This window comes from Mizuhopecten yessoensis, unplaced genomic scaffold, assembly GCF_002113885.1.
Source record: "Mizuhopecten yessoensis strain PY_sf001 unplaced genomic scaffold, ASM211388v2 scaffold9025, whole genome shotgun sequence".
NCBI lineage: Eukaryota > Metazoa > Mollusca > Bivalvia > Pectinida > Pectinidae > Mizuhopecten > Mizuhopecten yessoensis.
In genome coordinates, this window is record NW_018407841.1 from 183,271 (window position 1) to 203,589 (window position 20,319).

General features: G+C 35.4%; 1 protein-coding gene across 1 annotated transcript in view; it reads left to right on the top strand.

Annotated features, from left to right (window-relative positions):
- LOC110457136 overlaps window positions 1-20,319 on the top strand; it is a 38,676-nt gene that overhangs the window by 3,256 nt on the left and 15,101 nt on the right. Inside the window, exons 3-15 of the mRNA XM_021508247.1 lie at window positions 516-710; window positions 1,595-1,725; window positions 2,361-2,469; window positions 2,941-3,101; window positions 3,546-3,668; window positions 7,282-7,393; window positions 8,106-8,284; window positions 9,148-9,252; window positions 9,405-9,485; window positions 9,868-10,006; window positions 10,448-10,612; window positions 12,711-12,938; window positions 16,886-17,001. Coding sequence (XP_021363922.1) covers window positions 516-710; window positions 1,595-1,725; window positions 2,361-2,469; window positions 2,941-3,101; window positions 3,546-3,668; window positions 7,282-7,393; window positions 8,106-8,284; window positions 9,148-9,252; window positions 9,405-9,485; window positions 9,868-10,006; window positions 10,448-10,612; window positions 12,711-12,938; window positions 16,886-17,001 — 1,844 coding nt within the window. The remainder of the gene's footprint in view (window positions 1-515; window positions 711-1,594; window positions 1,726-2,360; window positions 2,470-2,940; window positions 3,102-3,545; window positions 3,669-7,281; window positions 7,394-8,105; window positions 8,285-9,147; window positions 9,253-9,404; window positions 9,486-9,867; window positions 10,007-10,447; window positions 10,613-12,710; window positions 12,939-16,885; window positions 17,002-20,319) is intronic.

The window sequence follows — 20,319 nt, forward strand, 5'->3', positions numbered from 1 at the left end:
AGATAAGATAAAAAAATCTACGACCAGATCTTTTGAAACGTTTGGTTTCTTTCATGTCTATGAGGATAATCCATATAATATTTTATTTTTATAAAAAGCGCTGACTCAGATTGTCCATGTTCAATGTTAAGTAATGAACGATATACGAGGTTTACATGAATACCCCAGAAAAGTACAAAGAGTATAAGACCAGGTGTTCCGAAAGAGTCAGTGTCTTTGCTTCAACGACCACACCGATCCAAGTTATGTCACGTCCTCAAAGTTAGAACCTGAAGGGTGGCAACAAACAAGACAAAAGTATGAGCTAATGTCTTCATCAACTTAAATCTCTCGAAATGAATGATTTGTCAGTAAGTCGTCTACGTTGATCGACATGGTAAAGGGAGGTAATCTATGAATTTTGATTTGCTTAAATAATTAAAATGTTTTTTTTTTATTATTAAATTAAAATATTTCTTCACAAAGTGTTTTAAGATAGAAAACACCAGTTACGATACCATATCATGTTATTGCAGATCCCCAATTACCAACGTTGCCCTCAGAATTTCAAACACGTGTAGAGGCTAACATCCAAGACAAGGGATTCACGGTGACGGCTGAGGAGTATTTCAGTACTTTAGATAAAAGAGCTACAGTGAAACTCATTCGAGACGGGGATATCACTACACTTCTGTTTGACTACGCAAACAATCAGCTTTTCTACGTTAAAGGTATTTGTTAAGCTTTTCGGATTTTTTTCTTCGAAAACAGTGAGCTATTTTGTTATGTCAAACTTATAAATAATTCATTTGTTTGACTCCTCCAATTATAAGATGTTCTTTGTTAAATGTATATTCTAGTAATATTGTAACAAACTATGAAGAGAAAAAAGCCTTGATTAAGTCATGTATTGTTAACACAGGACCTCATGTTTTGATGAAAAATGGAACACAAAACCATAATTCCTACCTTAAATCGATAAAACTAGGTTAAAATATGAATGGTGACCACTGAGAAAATAAAGGAGAATGCGACCAGGTGTTCCAAAAGGATAAGCGTCTTCTTCTTTATCGATGAAACCCGCCATTTAAATCTAGGTCAAATCCAAGTAATATTACGTCCTCACACCGAGGACGCAGGCAGCGACAACAAGGCATATTCATGAGATAATCAAAAACATTAACCTTCATATTTGGTAGGAAAACTATACCTGTTAATATCACTACGGAAACTGTCACCTACATACTATGACTGCTGAAATCAATACTACAAAGTATCTTTAAATGAGATATCGACAAAGTATAGATATATACCCAAATCATCAAGAGTCTTTGCAAACAAATGTTAAGTTTAATATAGTTTTATATATCAACAAATCAAACAGGAAGTGGCTTTCTGGAGATAAAGCTTGAGCTGCCATCGTTGTCAAAATTACATTCTTCTATTTATCATGGTGATAGATTTATTCATTGTTTTTATTTTTAAATAAGAAAACAACAAATAAATAATTAATAAAATTAATAAAATGTGTTTGTTACCTTCCACTGAAATCTTTTTACATTACCAAGCTTGTTCTTCTGTTTCTTTTTAAACTTTAAGAAACACTTGGTTTCAGATAATAAATGCCAGATTGGCAATCTGTCGTCAGACATCAATACCATGCTGTTTGGAGATGATATGATTAAAGGAATACCGCACATAGTGACGACGAATGCAGCGTTACATTTCCTTAAATCAAGCGGTCAGGTGGGTATGCATACATAGACACCACAAAGGCCGCCTTGCATGTTTTTCAATCCAGCGGTCAGATGCATATATTTTACCGAACATAGTCACCATTTAAGCAACCTAGTAGATTAGAAGGACGTTATGGGTATAAAGGCAAGTCCAGTTGATCCGTGAGCTTGCGTATGAGGTATAATCAAATGCTTTGTGCCTTTGCCTTGTGCGTAGGAGGGCTAATCAAGTGTTTCTTGAGTGTGCTTTGGAGGGCTAATTAAGTGTTATTACGAGTATGCGTATGAGGTTTAATCAAGTATGAAGGAAGGGGGGGGGGGCTTATCAAGTGTTTTTGAGGGATGAGGGGCTAATCTGTATGTGCGTGTGGGGGTGGGGAAGGGTGTGGGTGGGGGTATCTATAGTATGTCCATGTCAGTAGATTCGAGGGTATGTGGTAGATATGGTAACACTATGGCTATGTGGCAGATTTGTGGGTATGTGGTAGATTTGTGGCTACGTGGTAGATTTGTGGGTATGTGGTAGATTTGTGGGTATGTGGTAGATTTGTGGGTATGTATACGTAGACCAATACAGTGGTTAGGTTCTGTGTATCATGGTCAATGTGATATCATATCTAACTTTTTGCGGGTTTGTTTTGACAGGTATACAAGGGTCAAGCCATGGTGCGGGGTATAACAACTGACCACTGGCAGACATGTCTTCAGTGGCCGAAACTTAACTCCACCTTCGTTCTAGATTACTACTTTACAGGTAACTTTTTTGTCATTAAATAAAGTATAGCTGTATCTTGTGTGTGCATATACAATCAATTTAACAGCTGTTAAATTAAAAAAAATTAAACCCACTTTTTTGCGCATTGCTTTTCCATTCTTTACCTGACTAATGCATTGACTTGTCCCCGCCGCTTTTTTTCCCTTTCTTTACCCGTTTTATTTCCGTGTTTGTTGATATATGGTAATTAAATATGACATTGGTGTATGTTTTATAAAACACCAACCATGAAATAACAGTAAACATGAGCTGTTTAACCAACTTATTGAGAGTACGTTCCACATGTTGAATGTTACCACCAGGCCTTGATATGACTGTCACATTCCTTCTTGTAAATAAATAACTGAAGTTGACAACAGCTTTTGTATATCTGATTCAAATAGTTTTATCTAAATACATATACAATGTTTGGTGTTGCTTGTTTCTTCAACTTTTTTTGCCTATGGACAGCGTCGACATGGAGTGATCCTGTAGCATTTCCTCAAATCCCCGTCAGAGCTGTAACTGCCGGTATTCAGACACTATCTACTGGTCAGGCGGTCCAGTTTAACCACACGTACGAATATTTTGACTTCCGTCCTGAGATCATGGAAGACGATGTCATATTTGAGGTACGTATCGACAACGTTTCCCTCGAGAAAGTTAATACTGAACAAATCAAAATGTTCATACATTCACAATGAGGTATGGAACAATATCATTTTTAAATATTTACTTGCATAAATCAATCAAAACTCGTGTAAGTGAATGCATAAGAAAGTATGTCGGTATTCAAAACAACTTCATGTTGCAATTTTGTTACGAACACTTGCGAGTGATATTTTATTTCAACAATAAGACAGATATTCGACGATGTTATGTATTTTGATACACATATTGCTATTTCCGTAATATTTAGAACGAATTTTAATATAAGATACGAATGATTGAACAACACCTTTATAAAAATCGTGTATTTCTTTAACGAAACCATTTTGATTGTGAGTCTTTAACAATCTGTGACAGAAAACAAATTGTTAAGAAACATTCGTTGAAAGAACTCTTGTCTTTTACAGACCCCGCCCGGCGTCATTTGTTTTGGGCGAGTGAGCACGAAACCCATTCCTCAACTATCTACCAAGTACCACTACCGTTCTGAGATCATCACCTCCGTACAGGATAGCATCGTCTCAACAGACGTAAGCAGTTCTCTTTACATGATTCCCCGTTTCAAAACAGGGTATTCTTTGGAACGAGTTGATTGTGAGAGTACGCGTTATTTAGACATCTTTTCATATCACAAAATACTTCGGAAACGTTTGTAAAATGATATAATGAACCTTTGATATGAAAAGGATCGGCGCAAAGCGCTCTCGTAAAACTATAAAATGTTCCAAACGTCAAAGCATTTGAAAGCACCGCACCTTAATGTTGTGATGTGAAATGTTTCACGAGAATGATCGGAGTAAGGATACTTAGTTCTCCCATAAAAAACCAATGGGTTTCCTCACTCCCGAGTCGTTGGATAAACCTGCTAGGAGTTGGTAAGTAGTTTTGGTTACCCGCTAGTGGTTAACACCCTGGACGTTATTTCATTGACCAGTTATCTAATTATCGCGTCAAGTAACAGTGATTTGTGACGTCATACTCCATTGTGACGTCATACTCCATTGTGACGTCATACTCCAATGCGACGACATGGTTCTTGGCAATTGTTTCCCCGGTCGGAAACAAGAGTATTGTATTCCAAAGAGAAAATAGGACTTTCTAGATATAATATATGAACGTGTTGGGAGAGAAAAGATCTCCAATTTTGTGATGGTTGATTATCATGTTTATTTAATTCTCGTAAGTAGGTTTCTGTTTCGTTATACAATTTGAAAATTAATCATAACCAAACATCACTCTTTTTGGAATAAATTTATAAAATTTATTACAGAATAACAATAAAGCGTATTTCCAAATGTGATAAAAGGCACTCTATATTTGGTGAACAAAAATTAAAATACGCTATTCCTAAAAATGTACCCGCTATAAGGCGAAAACAAATGAATCAGAATAAGTTTAGATTTTTCAGTTTGGATTGTACATTGTTATACCAGTAAATGTAAGATATGCACATCAGATGTAGTGTAGAAATGGTTTGTGTTTACTTTTTTGGAAATTTCAGATCTAGATCTTCCTCATACTTATCTTTTTCAATAGATTATGCATTTTGAATTGTTACACGAGAAATATGAGAATAAATCGGTTTATTGAACTGACAGATATTGGAATATTGGGAACCTACAAGGGTTTATCAGACCGGACCTATAATCACAGATAGGAGGAGGAAAGTTGATGAGCTGACAGATATTGAGTACTACCTAGTGGTTGGGTTGGGGGCCTACCTAAACTAAATGGTTCTACTTCCTCTCTCTTGGATCCATTTTATCTAAATAGATTGAAAAGTTTGAGTCCGTTATGTGAAGAAACTCTATATCATTGGTTTCGTTTTACCTACTATGATTTATAATAAACAGAGGTTGATATATACCTTATATTGCAATCAAACGCATCTGTTACTAGTTATTAAGTTTTAAATATTTGTCATTTGTAAATTAAATAAGCAAGCTGGGATTCACAGGTCTGGTTTTTTTTCTTCTAAACCCACACTGAATAAGGTGCAAAACCTTTTTTTAATCTAGTTTATAATTTTAGAGAAGTATGGTGTGTTCAAGATTTACAACAAACACAAAGTAGTAGAGTAGAACGATTCGTTTTGGGTTTGTAACATTTGGACATTGTCTTATTTTTAAGCACTATTGGCGGCCTTCAATTATGATCGTATTATGCGATTTACAAACGATATTCGAAAAAAAATATTAGAAGCAATTGTTTTTTAAGGATTTCACGCTTAATGAAAGTTTATTTCTTGTCTGGTGCGTAATATGTTCAAATGTTCTTGTCAGTATATTAGTTCATTCATTCTTTTTTGTTTGAATTCAGGATAAACCCCTGGTACAATATATTTTCGCGTTACCTTTGATTCTAATCCATAGAATGACGATACTTATTAACCCTTTCACCTTAACTACAAGGACATAAATTGTGTAGTTTTCTTTGTTTATAACCAGGTGTGGTATGACGATATTTATAAACTCTTTCTCCTTAACTATTAAACAGAAGTTCTTTATTTTGTCTTCGTTACTCACCAGGTGTGGTATGGCGATGATTTTAAACTTTTCTCTTCAGCTATTAAACATAAGATATGTATTTTTGCTTCGTTAATCACCAGGTGTGGTATGACGATGATTAGAAACTCGTTCTCCTTAACTATTAAACATGAGTTGTGTATTTTGGTTTTGTTATTCACCAGGTATGCTATGACGATGCTTATAAACTTGTTTTTCTTAACTATTAAACATAAGTTCTTTATTTTGTCTTCGTTTCTCACCAGGTGTGGTATGGTGATGATTTTAAACTTTTCTCTTCATCTATTAAACATAAGATATGTATTTTTGCTTCGTTAATCACCAGGAGTGGTATGACGATATTTATAAACTTGTTCTCCTTAACTATTAAACATGAGTTGTGTATTTTGGTTTTGTTATTCACCAGGTATGGTATGACGATGCTTATAAACTTGTTTTTCTTAACTATTAAACATAAGTTCTTTATTTTGTCTTCGTTACTCACCAGGTGTGATATGGCGATGATTTTAAACTCTTTCTCCTTAACTATTAAACATAAGTTGTGTATTTTGTCTTTGTTAATCACCAGGTGTGGTATGACGATATTTATAAACTTGTTCTCCTTAACTATGAAACATAAGTTGTGTATTTTGTCTTTGTTATTCACCAGGTGTGGTATGACGATGCTTATAAACTTGTTTTTCTTTACTATTAAACATAAGTTCTTTATTTTGTCTTCGTTACTCACCAGGTGTGATATGGCGATGATTTTAAACCTTTCTCTTCAGCTATAAAACATAATATGTGTTTTTTGCTTCGTTAATCACCAGGTGTGGTATGACGATGATTAGAAACTCGTTCTCCTTAACTATTAAACATAAGTTGTGTATTTTTTCTTTGTTAATCACCAGGTGTGGTATGACGATATTTATAAACTTGTTCTCCTTAACTATTTAGCATAAGTTGTGTATTTTGTCTTTGTTATTCACCAGTTTTGGTATGACGATGCTTATAAACTTGTTTTCCTTAAATATTAAACATAAGTTCTTTATTTTGTCTTCGTTACTCACCAGGTGTGATATGAAGATTATTATAAACTCTTTCGCCTTAACTATTAAACATAAGTTGTGTATTTTGTCTTCGTTACTCACCAGGTGTGATATGGCGATGATTTTAAACCTTTCTTTTCAGCTATTAAACATAAGTTGTGTATTTTTTCTTTGTTAATCACCAGGTGTGATATGGCGATGCTTATAAACTTGTTTTCCTTAACTATTAAACATAAGTTGTGTATTTTGTCTTTGTTAATCACCAGGTGTGGTATGACGATATTTATAAACTTGTTCTCCTTAACTATTAAACATAAGTTGTGTATTTTGTCTTTGTTATTCACCAGGTGTGGTATGACGATATTTATAAACTTGTTCTCCTTAACTATTAAACATAAGTTGTGTATTTTGTCTTTGTTACTCACCAGGTGTGATATGACGATGATTATAAACTCTTTCGCCTTAACTATTAAACATAAGTTGTGTATTTTGTCTTCGTTACTCACCAGGTGTGATATGGCGATTATTTTAAACTTTTTCTTTTAAGCTATTAAACATAATATGTGTATTTTTTCTTTGTTACTCACTAGGTGTGGTATGACGATGATTACAAATTAGTTCGTTATGACTATAAAAATTTGAGCCCGATACCGCCTACCTATACCTTGAACCCACTGTCAGAAGTCCATGATTTCAACACGGGTACGTAGAGTGACACCCCTGAAACAACATCATATACCTTTATTATGCATACAAGTACACAACAGCAACACATGAAGATCAGGCCAGATCCTGTAAACACAACGTTTATTTCCCTCACGTTTCATATTAACACTCATTTAAAATTCATTTTTTCTTTATAAAGAGGGTAAAAAAGTTATTAGTGTTTACACAAATATAAAGCTTCCGTATGCTTTTGTAGCATGAAGTAACATTTGTGGACGGTGTGCTTGTAAAGCAAATGTTGTAGATTTAACAGAGCATGATCTAGGTACGCAACAATTATTTCTCTCTTTGATGGTAACCCACATCCAACAGGTATGTAGAAAAAGTCACATAACACAACCACGCATGTGCTTATTTGTGACTAATGCTAACTAGCTCGGTGTGTATACGTACTCTGTTATCTTTATCAGACAAATCGTTCTTAAATTTTGTCTGAGGAAGGTGACAGTGTACGTACCGTACTAGTTATTGAACCTCATTACAACTATATATTGACAAAAAATAAAACAAAAATATAACTAGCCGACGACTTACGATGTATTACAAAAGTATCCACACATTATGTATGAAGAAGTAAAATTAGAACGACGATGATGATAACAGTCGTTACCATTTTCCATCTCATACCATAAATCTATTAAATAACACCACAAAAGTGTCTTTTATCTTTGCATCATCATTTATACAGGCCTCAGGTACATCCGGGATCAGGTGACCGGAAACTGTACAATCCTACCAATTGGCAACACATCCTTTGACTCTTTTGAAGCCCAGGGTTCGTTTTCTGCAAATAATAGTTATGTAGTACACATGAAAAATCCGATGCAGCTCTTCTATCTGGATAATTCATATACCTATGTTGGTATGGTAAGTTTTTGTAATCTTCATTTTTTTTAAATGAACCTGTCTGTCCTACACGATTTCACTGGTTGATATATTAATATGTTCCATTATTGTTTTCTTTTAGCTCACTTGGCCCAAATAATAATAATTACCAATTATCACAGGGTGATGATATTTCGCAATTGGCATGCTTGAATATAAAGTGCTACCAAATTTGTTCAAAATAATAACCTTGACCCACTTTCAAGGTATTTGGGTCAAAGAATTAAAAACCTTTAAACAAATCGTTCTAAATAACCAAAAAGCCCAGGGTTATGCTTTTGGTGATTGATGTAAATTAATTTTGATATCAACAGAGAAAGGTCGATGGAGTTTGATGTAGTACATTTATAATTACCACAGAGAAGATCCGAGTGTTATATATGATATAATTATGATTACCACAGAGACGATCCGAGTGTTATATATGATATATTTATGATTACCGCAGAGAGGATCCGAGTGTTATATATGATATATTTATGATTACCACAGAGAAATTTCTGAGTATTATAGATGATATATTTATGATTACCACAGAGAAGATCTGAGTGTTATATATGATATATTTATGATTACCACAGAGAAGATCCGAGTGTTTTATATGATACATTTATGATTACCAAAGAGAAGATCCGAGTGTTTTATATGATACATTTAGGATTACCAAAGAGAAGATCCGAGTGTTTTATATGATACATTTATGATTACCAAAGAGAAGATCCGAGTGTTATATATGATATATTTATGATTACCAAAGAGAAGATCCGAGTGATATGGATAATATATTTTTGATTACCAGAGAGAAAATTGGAGTGTTATATATGATATATCTATGATATCCACAGAGAAAAGCCCGTGGAGTTGTATGTAATGTGTTCTCAACATTCCGTACCGACTACCTTTATGCTGGACAGAAAACCAATGCTACGTTTGAATATTACTTTCTGTCGGTGAGTATATATCATCATATTATATTTTTATTTTTTAAAATTAAATTTAAAGTAGATAGATATGACCGAGTATGATCATGATGGATCTTTAACCTTTAATGGTTATCATCCCGAAGCATCCCTTAAGACAATATGTCGTGTTGTTATTACAGGATGTGTATACAGAACATCCCGACGATGGAGATACCGACCCTCATGACATTCCCTACATGCTACTGGTCAATGTTGTGTCGGTAGGTATAGCTTTTATTTTCTCTGTTTGGGATGAATTTAAAAAGAGACAATTATCTGGTAAGAATATACATGTGATGTACAAATAATCTATAGGTAGCAGTCCATAGATAGATTGTGTTCTTGTACACGTATTAATGTTTTGGAAGCATTACGATTCTCACTGAAACAGATATTCGACAAAAGTTTATTATGTACAATTTTGAATTTGTATATAAGGTCTGGATGTGAGTTATGTACATGTAATTGCTTTTGTAATAAAACAGGAAATGAAGAAAAATCCAAAAGCATCCTAGGTATAAAAAAGTAGGATTTGTATATTTTGTTAATATAAATATATCCTAAAATATTGCATCAAACACTGTAATGTTATTGATATTGTAGTTTGGAGAGGCACTTCCAGACTTCACGATAACATACAACTTCCTAGACTTTGACAAGGGTCATCCGGATATGTCTGTGTTTGACGTCACCGCGTGTTACTCCAACCAGGCCAGCCTCCAGTTCAAGGTCAGATTCCCAGGTAGGAACTACCTCTGTTGTCTAAGTTATGGTATATCCTGTTCCCGGTTAGATTCCTTTGTACAAAGTAAAATTCGGTTCAATGTCATACTTCTTAATATTTGTTAATATATATGTATGACGAATACTGATACTTGATCGAACATTTTGAACAGTATTATTTAAAGGCGATTCTAGATGCCCATGTACATTGTATGTATATATATATATATATATATTCATGTCATACAATGTTTAAAAAAACCCCAAAAAAACCCCACGTTTATCCTATGAAAGATAAGATTCCATGAAATATAATGATATTCAATTCAGAAAATCTTCCTTGCTATAAAGCGGCTTATCGAAACATTAAAGAATAATATCAAAATGAACGAAAACAAAAAATAAAATGGCGACAGTATGTTTAAGTTTTTCTCTCTCTTTTTTCTCTCCAAAACCACAGGTGCATACAAACCCTATACAGACCTACAGATTCGACAAGGGGCGCACAACATATTTGCACTCAATGCAAACGTGTCCAACATCCGGATACAGAACGTTCAACTTGAGAACGACAACTCCAATGTTTACGTTTCGGCCACAATGCTGGACAGATCGCCGCCATCTTGTACGTGTTATAATATTCAACCTATGCACTGATTCTCCCTTAGTTTGCTGTTTCAGTTTGTTGACGATGAGGTACCTTGTCGTTGTTTAGTAACTCTATGGTTTATGTTTATGTTGTCGTTGTTTAATAACGCTATGGTTTATGTTTATGTTGTCGTTGTATAATAACGCTATGGTTTATGTTGTCGTTGTATCGTAACGCTATGGTTTATGTTTATGTTGTCGTTGTATAGTAACGCTACGGTTTATGTTTATATTGTCGTTGTATAGTAACGCTATGGTTTATGTTTATGTTGTCTTTGTATAGTAACTCTATGGTTTATATTATGGTTGTATAGTAACGCTATGGTTTATGGTTATGTTGTCGTTGTATAGTAACTCATTGGTTTATGTTGTCGTTGTATAGTATCGTTATGGTTTATGTTGTCGTTCTATAGTAACGCTTTGGTTTATGTTGTCGTTGTATAGTAACGCTTTGGTTTATGTTGTCGTTGTATAGTAACTCTATGGTTTATATTATGGTTGTATAGTAACGCTATGGTTTATGTCTGGTGTTTACGTTGTATATTTTGTCCGTTTCGGTTAACGATCTGGGCTCAGTTGTTCAAAAGGTGATTAGCTTAATCAGTGATTAAAGTTTAGTGTTTTATTGTGTATCTCAAAATGCAACCATTTCCAGATTGCAAATATGTTAATATAGTAAAAATAAATGCAAGAAAACTTGTTTATTGACCAAATTTACAGAGGTTGAAAACTGTTGTTTTCAGTAATTCGCCTGATCACCTTTTGAGCATCTGGGCCCTGATCTACTACGTTGTCATCGTGTATTGACATTGTAGTATACACGTGTTGAGTCACGTTTTTCATATCGGAAAACTTTAGACATGGAATGTCAATCTTTGATATTAATACCACTGGTGAGTCCTATATGGTATGTTAAATTCGTTTATTCATCTCTGCATCAACTTGCCAAATGTTGCGCTCACTTGGCCCGATAGCTGATTGCGTCCGTCCGTCCTCAACATTTCCATTAAACGACTTTTCCTGAAGAACCAAGAGACTGAAAGTCTAAATATTTGGCTAGTACTAGTACTTTCCTCTGAAAAGGTCAAATGTTTCAAATATATCAAAAACTTTTTCTGAAAAACCAAAAGGCCTAGAATCATGATGTCTGGGTGGTGTCTTCACGGGTTGGGGCCTTATAGACTTTTCGAATGAAAATGACCATGGCCAACTCTGAAGGTGTCAGGGTCAGAAATGTCCAAAACTTTAAACAACTTAATCTACAGAACACTGAAAATGCCTAGAATCAAGATATCGGCCTGGTTAGAGACTAACACATTTTGCAAAGGTAAAATGACCTTACCCACTTTAAAAGTCACAGGGGTCAAAAATGTCGTCGAAAACATCCTTATCTAAAGAACTGGAAGGCCTAGAATCCTGGCCTCAATGTTCCTGGGATTGAATCTGACAAAGTTTGCAAAGTAAAATGACATCATCGATTTACTCCTTCGTTCATAACATGATAACATATAGCCGTTTACAAATTGCTAGGATTGAACAGACAAATTCAGTAATGGTCATGAAGAGATGCTACTAGAAATATAGCAAAGGTTCCGCCTCACCCTTTGGTACTGAAATGAATTGAGATCCCTACCCTATAACCATGTATTTAATTTGACGGTATGGAGAAACCAATAAATTCATGTCCGCAGTGTCATCACTGCCCCGATGAACTCAGTCCTTGGTATAGTTTATATTTTTTGCACTATTTGATTAAAGTATTCAGTAGTCAACAGGCTTTAAGTTAAAACAGAAAATTCCATGTCAACGATTAAAGCCTCTTGTTCTACTCTGGAATTTCGGTTTACCTTTTGCAATAAACAGCGAATGTGTCTTTCCTCTGACACCGTGGTACGTCCATTACTGGACTAAAACAGCAAATTTGAAATAACGCAAAGAAAAGTATTCATCGTTTTGATATTATAGAAACATAAACATTTTGTAAGTTATTGTATTTTTTCTTTCATACATTCATTTTGCAAGCTATTTTTTTAAAAAGTATTCAAATTAGTGAATGAGTAGACTTATTTTTACAGCTCAGTTTACATTGGTGGCGCAGAAGTCAATCGAGCGCCATGGAGACCAGACGTACGGATACGTGGCTAATGTCAAGGACTGCGCTCGGTACTGTATCAACAATGTCAACTTCGTGTGTAACAGTTACGAGTGGTGTAGTGGCGACACCGATAACAACTGTCGACTCAGCAAACGCCACATCGGGGACGGATCTGTCCTGCACGAGAGCACGTGCGATCACTATTCTAGTAAGTATTGCATTTCATTTTAAATATGGAGCGGATTCAATGGTTTCCTTCAATCATAAAAACTGAACTTTACGACTGTTTACAACTAAATCGTGGAATCCCTTCTTAGCTTAGTATGCAACATAACATGCGTTGCGTCCTTAGTTAAACGCAGTGATACGATACACTTAAATACTACTCTTAAACATGAACAGGAAAATTGTAGATGGTGAAACAAGAAACACGGGTATATGACAATGTATCATGGGAAATGCAAAAGACAGAATAATGCATAAGGCTGTGAACAAAATTATTCAAAAATCTTTATACTGATTATGATTATTTTTTCAGTTACAAATTAAGGTTCAGTACCGATTCAACTTCATTGAGTGTAGACATCACTGTTGACTACAGCATTGAGTGTATGGCATCACTGTTGACTACAGCATTGAGTGTATGGCATCACTATTGACTACAGCATTTAGTGTAGACATCACTGTTGACTACAGCATTGAGTGTAGACATCACTGTTGACTACAGCATTGAGTGTAGACATCACTGTTGACTACATCATTGAGTGAAGACATCACTGTTGACTACAGCATTGAGTGTATGGCATCACTGTTGACTACAGCATTAAGTGTATGGCATCACTGTTGACTACAGCATTTAGTGTAGACATCACTGTTGACTACAGCATTGAGTGTAGACATCACTGTTTACTACATCATTGAGTGTGGACATCACTGTTGACTACAGCATTGAGCGTAAACATCACTGTTGACTACAGCATTGAGTGTAGACATCACTGTTGACTACACTCAATGCTGTAGTCAAGAGTGATGTTTACACTCAATGCTGTACACAACAGTGATGGCATACACTCAATACTTTAGTCAACAGTGATGCCATAAACTCAATGATGTAGTGAACAGTGATGCCATAAACTCAATGATGTAGTAAACAGGGATGTCTACACTTAACGCTGTAGTCAACAGTCATGTCTACACTCAATACTGAAGTCAACAGTGATGCCCACACTCAATGATGTAGTAAACAGTGTTGACTACAGCATTGAGTGTAGACATCACTGTTGACTACAGCATTAAGTGTATGGCATCACTGTTGACTACAGTATTGAGTGTATGACATCACTGTTGACTACATCATTGAGTGTAGACATCACTGTTGACTACAGCATTGAGTGTAGACATCACTGTTGGCTACAGCATTGAGTGTAGACATCACTGTTGACTACAGTATTGGGTGTAGACATCACTGTTGACTACAGCATTAGGTGTAGACATCACTGTTGACTACAGCATTGAGTGGAGACATCACTGTTGACTACATCATTGAGTGTAGACATCACTGTTGACTTCAACATTGAGTGTAGACATCACTGTTGACTACATCATTGAGTGTATGGAATCACTGTTGACTACAGCATTGAGTGTATGGCATCACTTTTGACTACAGCATTGAGTGTAGACATCACTGTTGACAACAGCATTGAGTGTAGACATCACTGTTGACTACTGCATTGAGTGTAGACATCACGGTTGACTACATCATTGAGTGTAGACATCACTGTTGACTTCAACATTGAGTGTAGACATCACTGTTGACTACAGCATTGCGTGAAGGCATTACTGGTAACTACAGCATTGAGTGTATGGCATCACTGGTGACTACATCATTGAGTGGATGGCATCACTGTTGACTACAGCATTGAGTGTATGGCATCACTTTTGACTACAGCATTGAGTGTAGACATCACTGTTGACAACAGCATTGAGTGTAGACATCACTGTTGACTACAACATTGAGTGTAGACATCCCTGTTGACTACAGCATTGCGTGAAGGCATCACTGCGAACTACAGCATTGAGTGTATGGCATCACTGGTGACTACATCATTGAGTGGATGGCATCACTGTTGACTACAGCATTGAGTGTATGGCATCACTTTTGACTACAGCATTGAGTGTAGACATCACTGTTTACTACAGCATTAAGTGTATGGCATCACTGTTGACTACAGAATTGAGTGTAGACATCACTGTTGACTACAGCATTGAGTGAAGGCATCACTGCTAACTACAGCATTGAGTGTATGGCATCACTGGTGACTACATCATTGAGTGTATGGCATCACTGTTGACTACAGCATTGAGTGTAGACATCACTGTTGACTACAGCATTGAGTATATGACATCACTGTTGACTACAACATTGAGTGAAGACATCACTGTTGACTACAGCATTAGGTGTAGACATCACTGTTGACTACAGTATTGAGTGTATGACATCACTGTTGACTACAGCATTGAGTGTAAACATCACTGTTGACTACAGCACTGAGTGTATAGCATCACTGTTGAGTCTTAATCTCTAACTGGGTGTCTACTGGAGAAAGTTGTTATGTAATCCGAACATAGGTGTTCACTAGAATACCTTATCCCTACATGGATGTTCAGTAAGGTAAAGATGTTACTTAATCCCAACTTGACTAAATGTGTTTCCCATTCCCCTCATGAGTGGCCATAAGAGTATTGTTATTTAATCCCCAAATGTGTGGCCACTGGAGTAAAATTGTTACTTAATCCCCAGATCGGTGGCCACTGGAGTAAATGTGTTACTTAATCCCCAGATAGGTGGCCACTGGAGTAAATGTGTTACTTAATCCCCAGATAAGTGGCCGCTGGAGTAAAATTGTTACTTAATCCCCAGATAAGTGGCCACTGGAGTAAAATTGTTACTTAATCCCCAGATCGGTGGCCATTGGAGTAAAGTTGTTACTTTATTCACAGATAGGTGGCCGCTGGAGTAAATTTGTTACTTAATCCCCAGATAAGTGGCCACTAGAGTAAAATTGTTACTTAATCCCCAGATCGGTGGCCGCTGGAGAAAATGTGTTACTTAATCCCCAGATCGGTGGCCACTGGAGTAAATGTGTTACTTAATCCCCAGATCGGTGGCCACTGGAGTAAAGTTGTTACTTTATCCCCAGAAAGCTGGCCGCTGGAGTAAATTTGTTACTTAATCACCAGATAGGTGGCCATTGGAGTAAATGTGTTACTTAATCCCCAGATAGGTGGCCACTGGAGTAAAGTTGTTACTCAATCCCCAGATCGGTGGCCACTGGAGTAAAGTTGTTACTTAATCCCCAGATAGGTGGCCACTGGAGTAAATTTGTTACTTAATCACCAGATAGGTGGCCGCTGGAGTAAAGTTGTTACTCAATCCCCAGATCGGTGGCCACTGGAGTAAAGTTGTTACTTAATCCCCAGATAGGTGGCCACTGGAGTAAATTTGTTACTTAATCACCAGATAGGTGGCCGCTGGAGTAAAGTTGTTACTCAATCCCCAGATCGGTGGCCACTGGAGTAAAGTTGTTACTTAATCCCCAGATAGGTGGCCACTGGAGTAAATTTGTTACTTAATCACCAGATAGGTGGCCACTGAAGTAAAGTTGTTACTTAATCCCAAGAAAGCTGGCCGCTGGAGTAAAGTTGTTACTTTATACCCAAATCGGTGGCCGCTGGAGTAAAGTTGTTACTTTATACCCAAATCGGTGGCCACTGGAGTAAAGTTGTTACTTTATCCCCACATGGGTGGCCGCTGGAGTAATACAAAAAAATATCACATATTACTGGTTGAGTATTATTTAATGTATCACATGCCTCAAATGTTTTTATTCTTGTAATAACAGAAACATATTATTAGTATCAAATACCTTACATGTTACATTCTGTGCTCATAAAACTTTCATAATCGTACTTATTACTTGTTTAACTAAAAGAATCGTATGCCGTTCATGCCATGTGTTGTGTCAGAAATACTCCAACAATGTCACTAACAGAATCACATGACTAACATCTTACTTGCTTTAGTCACAGTAGCATACTCGTACTAAATCACATACGTAGCTAACATGTAAACATTCATGTTATTCGTGCTGACAGGAACGGTAACAGGCCCGATGGTTCAGGAAATTGATGTTTTTAGAGCTTACAATAACCTGCGACAGGCTGTGTATAATAACATGCTGCAGATACCAGCTTATGAGGCTGACCTGACGGTGAGTACAGATACCAGACAACTAGACAGACATGACGGGGTTAAAATATATCAGACAAATAAACGGACGTGCAATAACAAGGGATATAAGAAAACTAGACAGACATTGAAGTCAATATAGATATCAGAAAACTAGACAGACATTACAGAGAGAAATGATATCAGACAACTAGACAGACATAACAGAGAGAAATGATAGCAGACAACTAGACAGACATAACAGAGAGAAATAATATCAGACAACTAGACAGACATAACAGAGAGAGATAATATCAGACAACTAGACAGACATAACAGAGAGAAATGATAGCAGACAACTAGACAGACATAACAGAGAGAAATAATATCAGACAACTAGACAGACATAACAGAGAGAGATAATATCAGACAACTAGACAGACATAACAGAGAAAAATGATATCAGACAACTAGACAGACATAACAGAGAAAAATGATATCAGACAACTAGACAGACATAACATAGAGAAATGATATCAGACAACTAGACAGACATAACAGAGAGAAGTGATATCAGACAACTAGACAGACATAACAGAGAGAAGTGATATCAGACAACTAGACAGACATAACAGAGAAAAATGATATCAGACAACTAGACAGACATAACATAGAGAAATGATATCAGACAACTAGACAGACATAACAGAGAGAAGTGATATCAGACAACTAGACAGACATAACAGAGAGAGATAATATCAGACAACTAGACAGACATAACAGAGAGAAGTGATATCAGACAACTAGACAGACATAACAGAGAAAAATGATATCAGACAACTAGACAGACATAACAGAGAGAGATAATATCAGACAACTAGACAGACATAACAGAGAGAAATGATATCAGACAACTAGACAGACATGACGTTGAGAAAAGATACAAGACATCTAGTCAGACATAATGGTGAAACAGCTGTCAGACAACTATGACAGCTGAAACGGAAATCAGACAACAAGACAAAAATTACAATGAGACGGATATCAGACAACTAGTTAAGGATTAACTTGAATATATTTTTCATGTTATTATGATATAACACAAATAAACAGAGTGTACTCTTAATAAACGTTTTTTTTGTGTTTTAGCTCCATAATATAAAAAACATATTCAAGTCAATCCTTATAATTTAATCTACAATACACAATCCCTGTGGAAATCCACTTTTATTGATGGACTTGTGTCTCTTAGAAATTATTACGCCATTGAATCAGCCAATCAAAAGCGACGTTACAAATGGCGAAGTAATTTTTTTACGTTATGGGTCGATAACATGATTTTTTAAGGCAATGAAAATGCTTGTTACAAGCAGGATTAAATTATTCAGACATAACTATTTTAACAGATATCAGACAACTAATCAGATATAGTCTAGTCAGACAGCAGACATGAACTGTTATAACACAACAAGCCACACACGGCTTTGAGCATTGTAATAACACAACAAGGCAGACATGACTCTGAGCACTAGGCAGATCTGAACGTGAGTGAATTTATAAATCAGACTACGAGGAAGACATGACGGTCAGTATAGAGATCTTAGCCATGCGTTTTTATGATACTTTTTTTATTTAAGTTAAAAAATACTTCTTTCTACAAGTATTTTTTTTCATTTCAACAAATTTTATTGACAAAGTTGATACAAGTCAATTGGATGGAATAACAGGCAAAGCCTATATAAATTCTCTCCAGCGGTTGCTAAATTAACGGATTCTATTATTTTTATTTGATTTAATTAATACATCAATTTTGAAATGAAAATTATATATTTTTTTATTAAAGGGATGTAACTCCTTCTTAATTAACGTAACTGAAATACAAATACATTCACACTTCTCACATCACACACAAAACACTTCCACAGGTTTTATTTATTTTTATAACATTTTACAATTGTATATAAGCTATATAGCTATCAAATCACACAGATATTGGCAGACATTGACCAAAAGTCCATGTGCAAATATATGCACACGGTTATTGTAGTTTAATATGAAAATAGATAGCTAGTCTATGTGTAATTCAATGTATAAGATGGAAACTGTAAAACAAGACAGATTGAACAAATCTTACAACAAACAACAACAAACAAACATGCTCAACTTAAAACTCCTATGTCCGTAGAAGAATAACATTTATAGAAAAGTAGGTAAAGTTACTTATTTGTGGAGTATAATTGGAATAGGAATAGTAAAGTATAAAAGTATAAAGTATAAGGTCATGGCTGGTTAGATCATATAGAGATTAAAACGCCTAGATTTACCAATAAATAACTGTACATCATTAAGTAACTGTCTGTTTGTTAGTCCATCACAATCAGGACAGCCTTGTAGAAAAATGTTTGTATCAATATGGTTATGATTTCCATAATTATCAACAGAAGTAAATAAAGTAAGTCTGAGATCATTATACAATGGACATTCAAGAAAGTAATGGAAAACTGTTTCATATTCAAAAGAGCAAGCACAAGAGGGACAGTCAGTTAAATGGTCATTGAATAAATCAAAATTTAAATTGCTACAGAAGTTTCTAAGTTGACAAAGAATAATATTGGCCCGTCTATCACCTTCAGTTTTAAAAATTAAGGTTGATTCATTATCGATAATAATATCTTTATTCAGTTTGTGTTTAAAGGTTGCAAGAGTTGGGGAGTTTAAGAGATCATTATCAGTAGTGTTAGTTGTGCGGTACATTAGAGGGAGGAAACTGTCAAAATAATTATTCGTTCTGCATATTGGTGGATTAAACAGTCTTGTTTGTCTGAGGAAATAGGGATTATTGTTTTGATTGTTAATGAAAGGATTTAAGACATCTTGTAAGTATTGAGGTGACAGCCCATGCATTATTTTATACATCATTATGAAACATGTTAGCACTTCTTATTTTATTCTATTATAGACACCTATAACAGTTTACTACATACTGACAGTGTTTTTCAAATTAATAGTTAATGATGGACAACAATTTTCGAACTGACAGGACTCTTATAATAAAAAAAAATGTCAAGATATTCAGAATATGGGGCTGGGATAGAGAAACCAGTACTTAATGGACTGATGATGATTTGAACCGTTTAGATGGGTGCCTTGTGGGGAGTTCTCTATGAGCAGCTGCTCGCTCCAACGTTCTTCCTGTGGGGGTTAGGTTGTTTGTGTCTCAATTGTTCCTATACTAAGTGTTGATGCTAGGTTGGTTTGTCTTTTCTTTTAAATTCTGTCAGTAAATTTTTATTGATACTTCACTATTCCAGTGATGAATTTTGCATATAGAAATATCGGCCTGATATACATAGTGTTGATA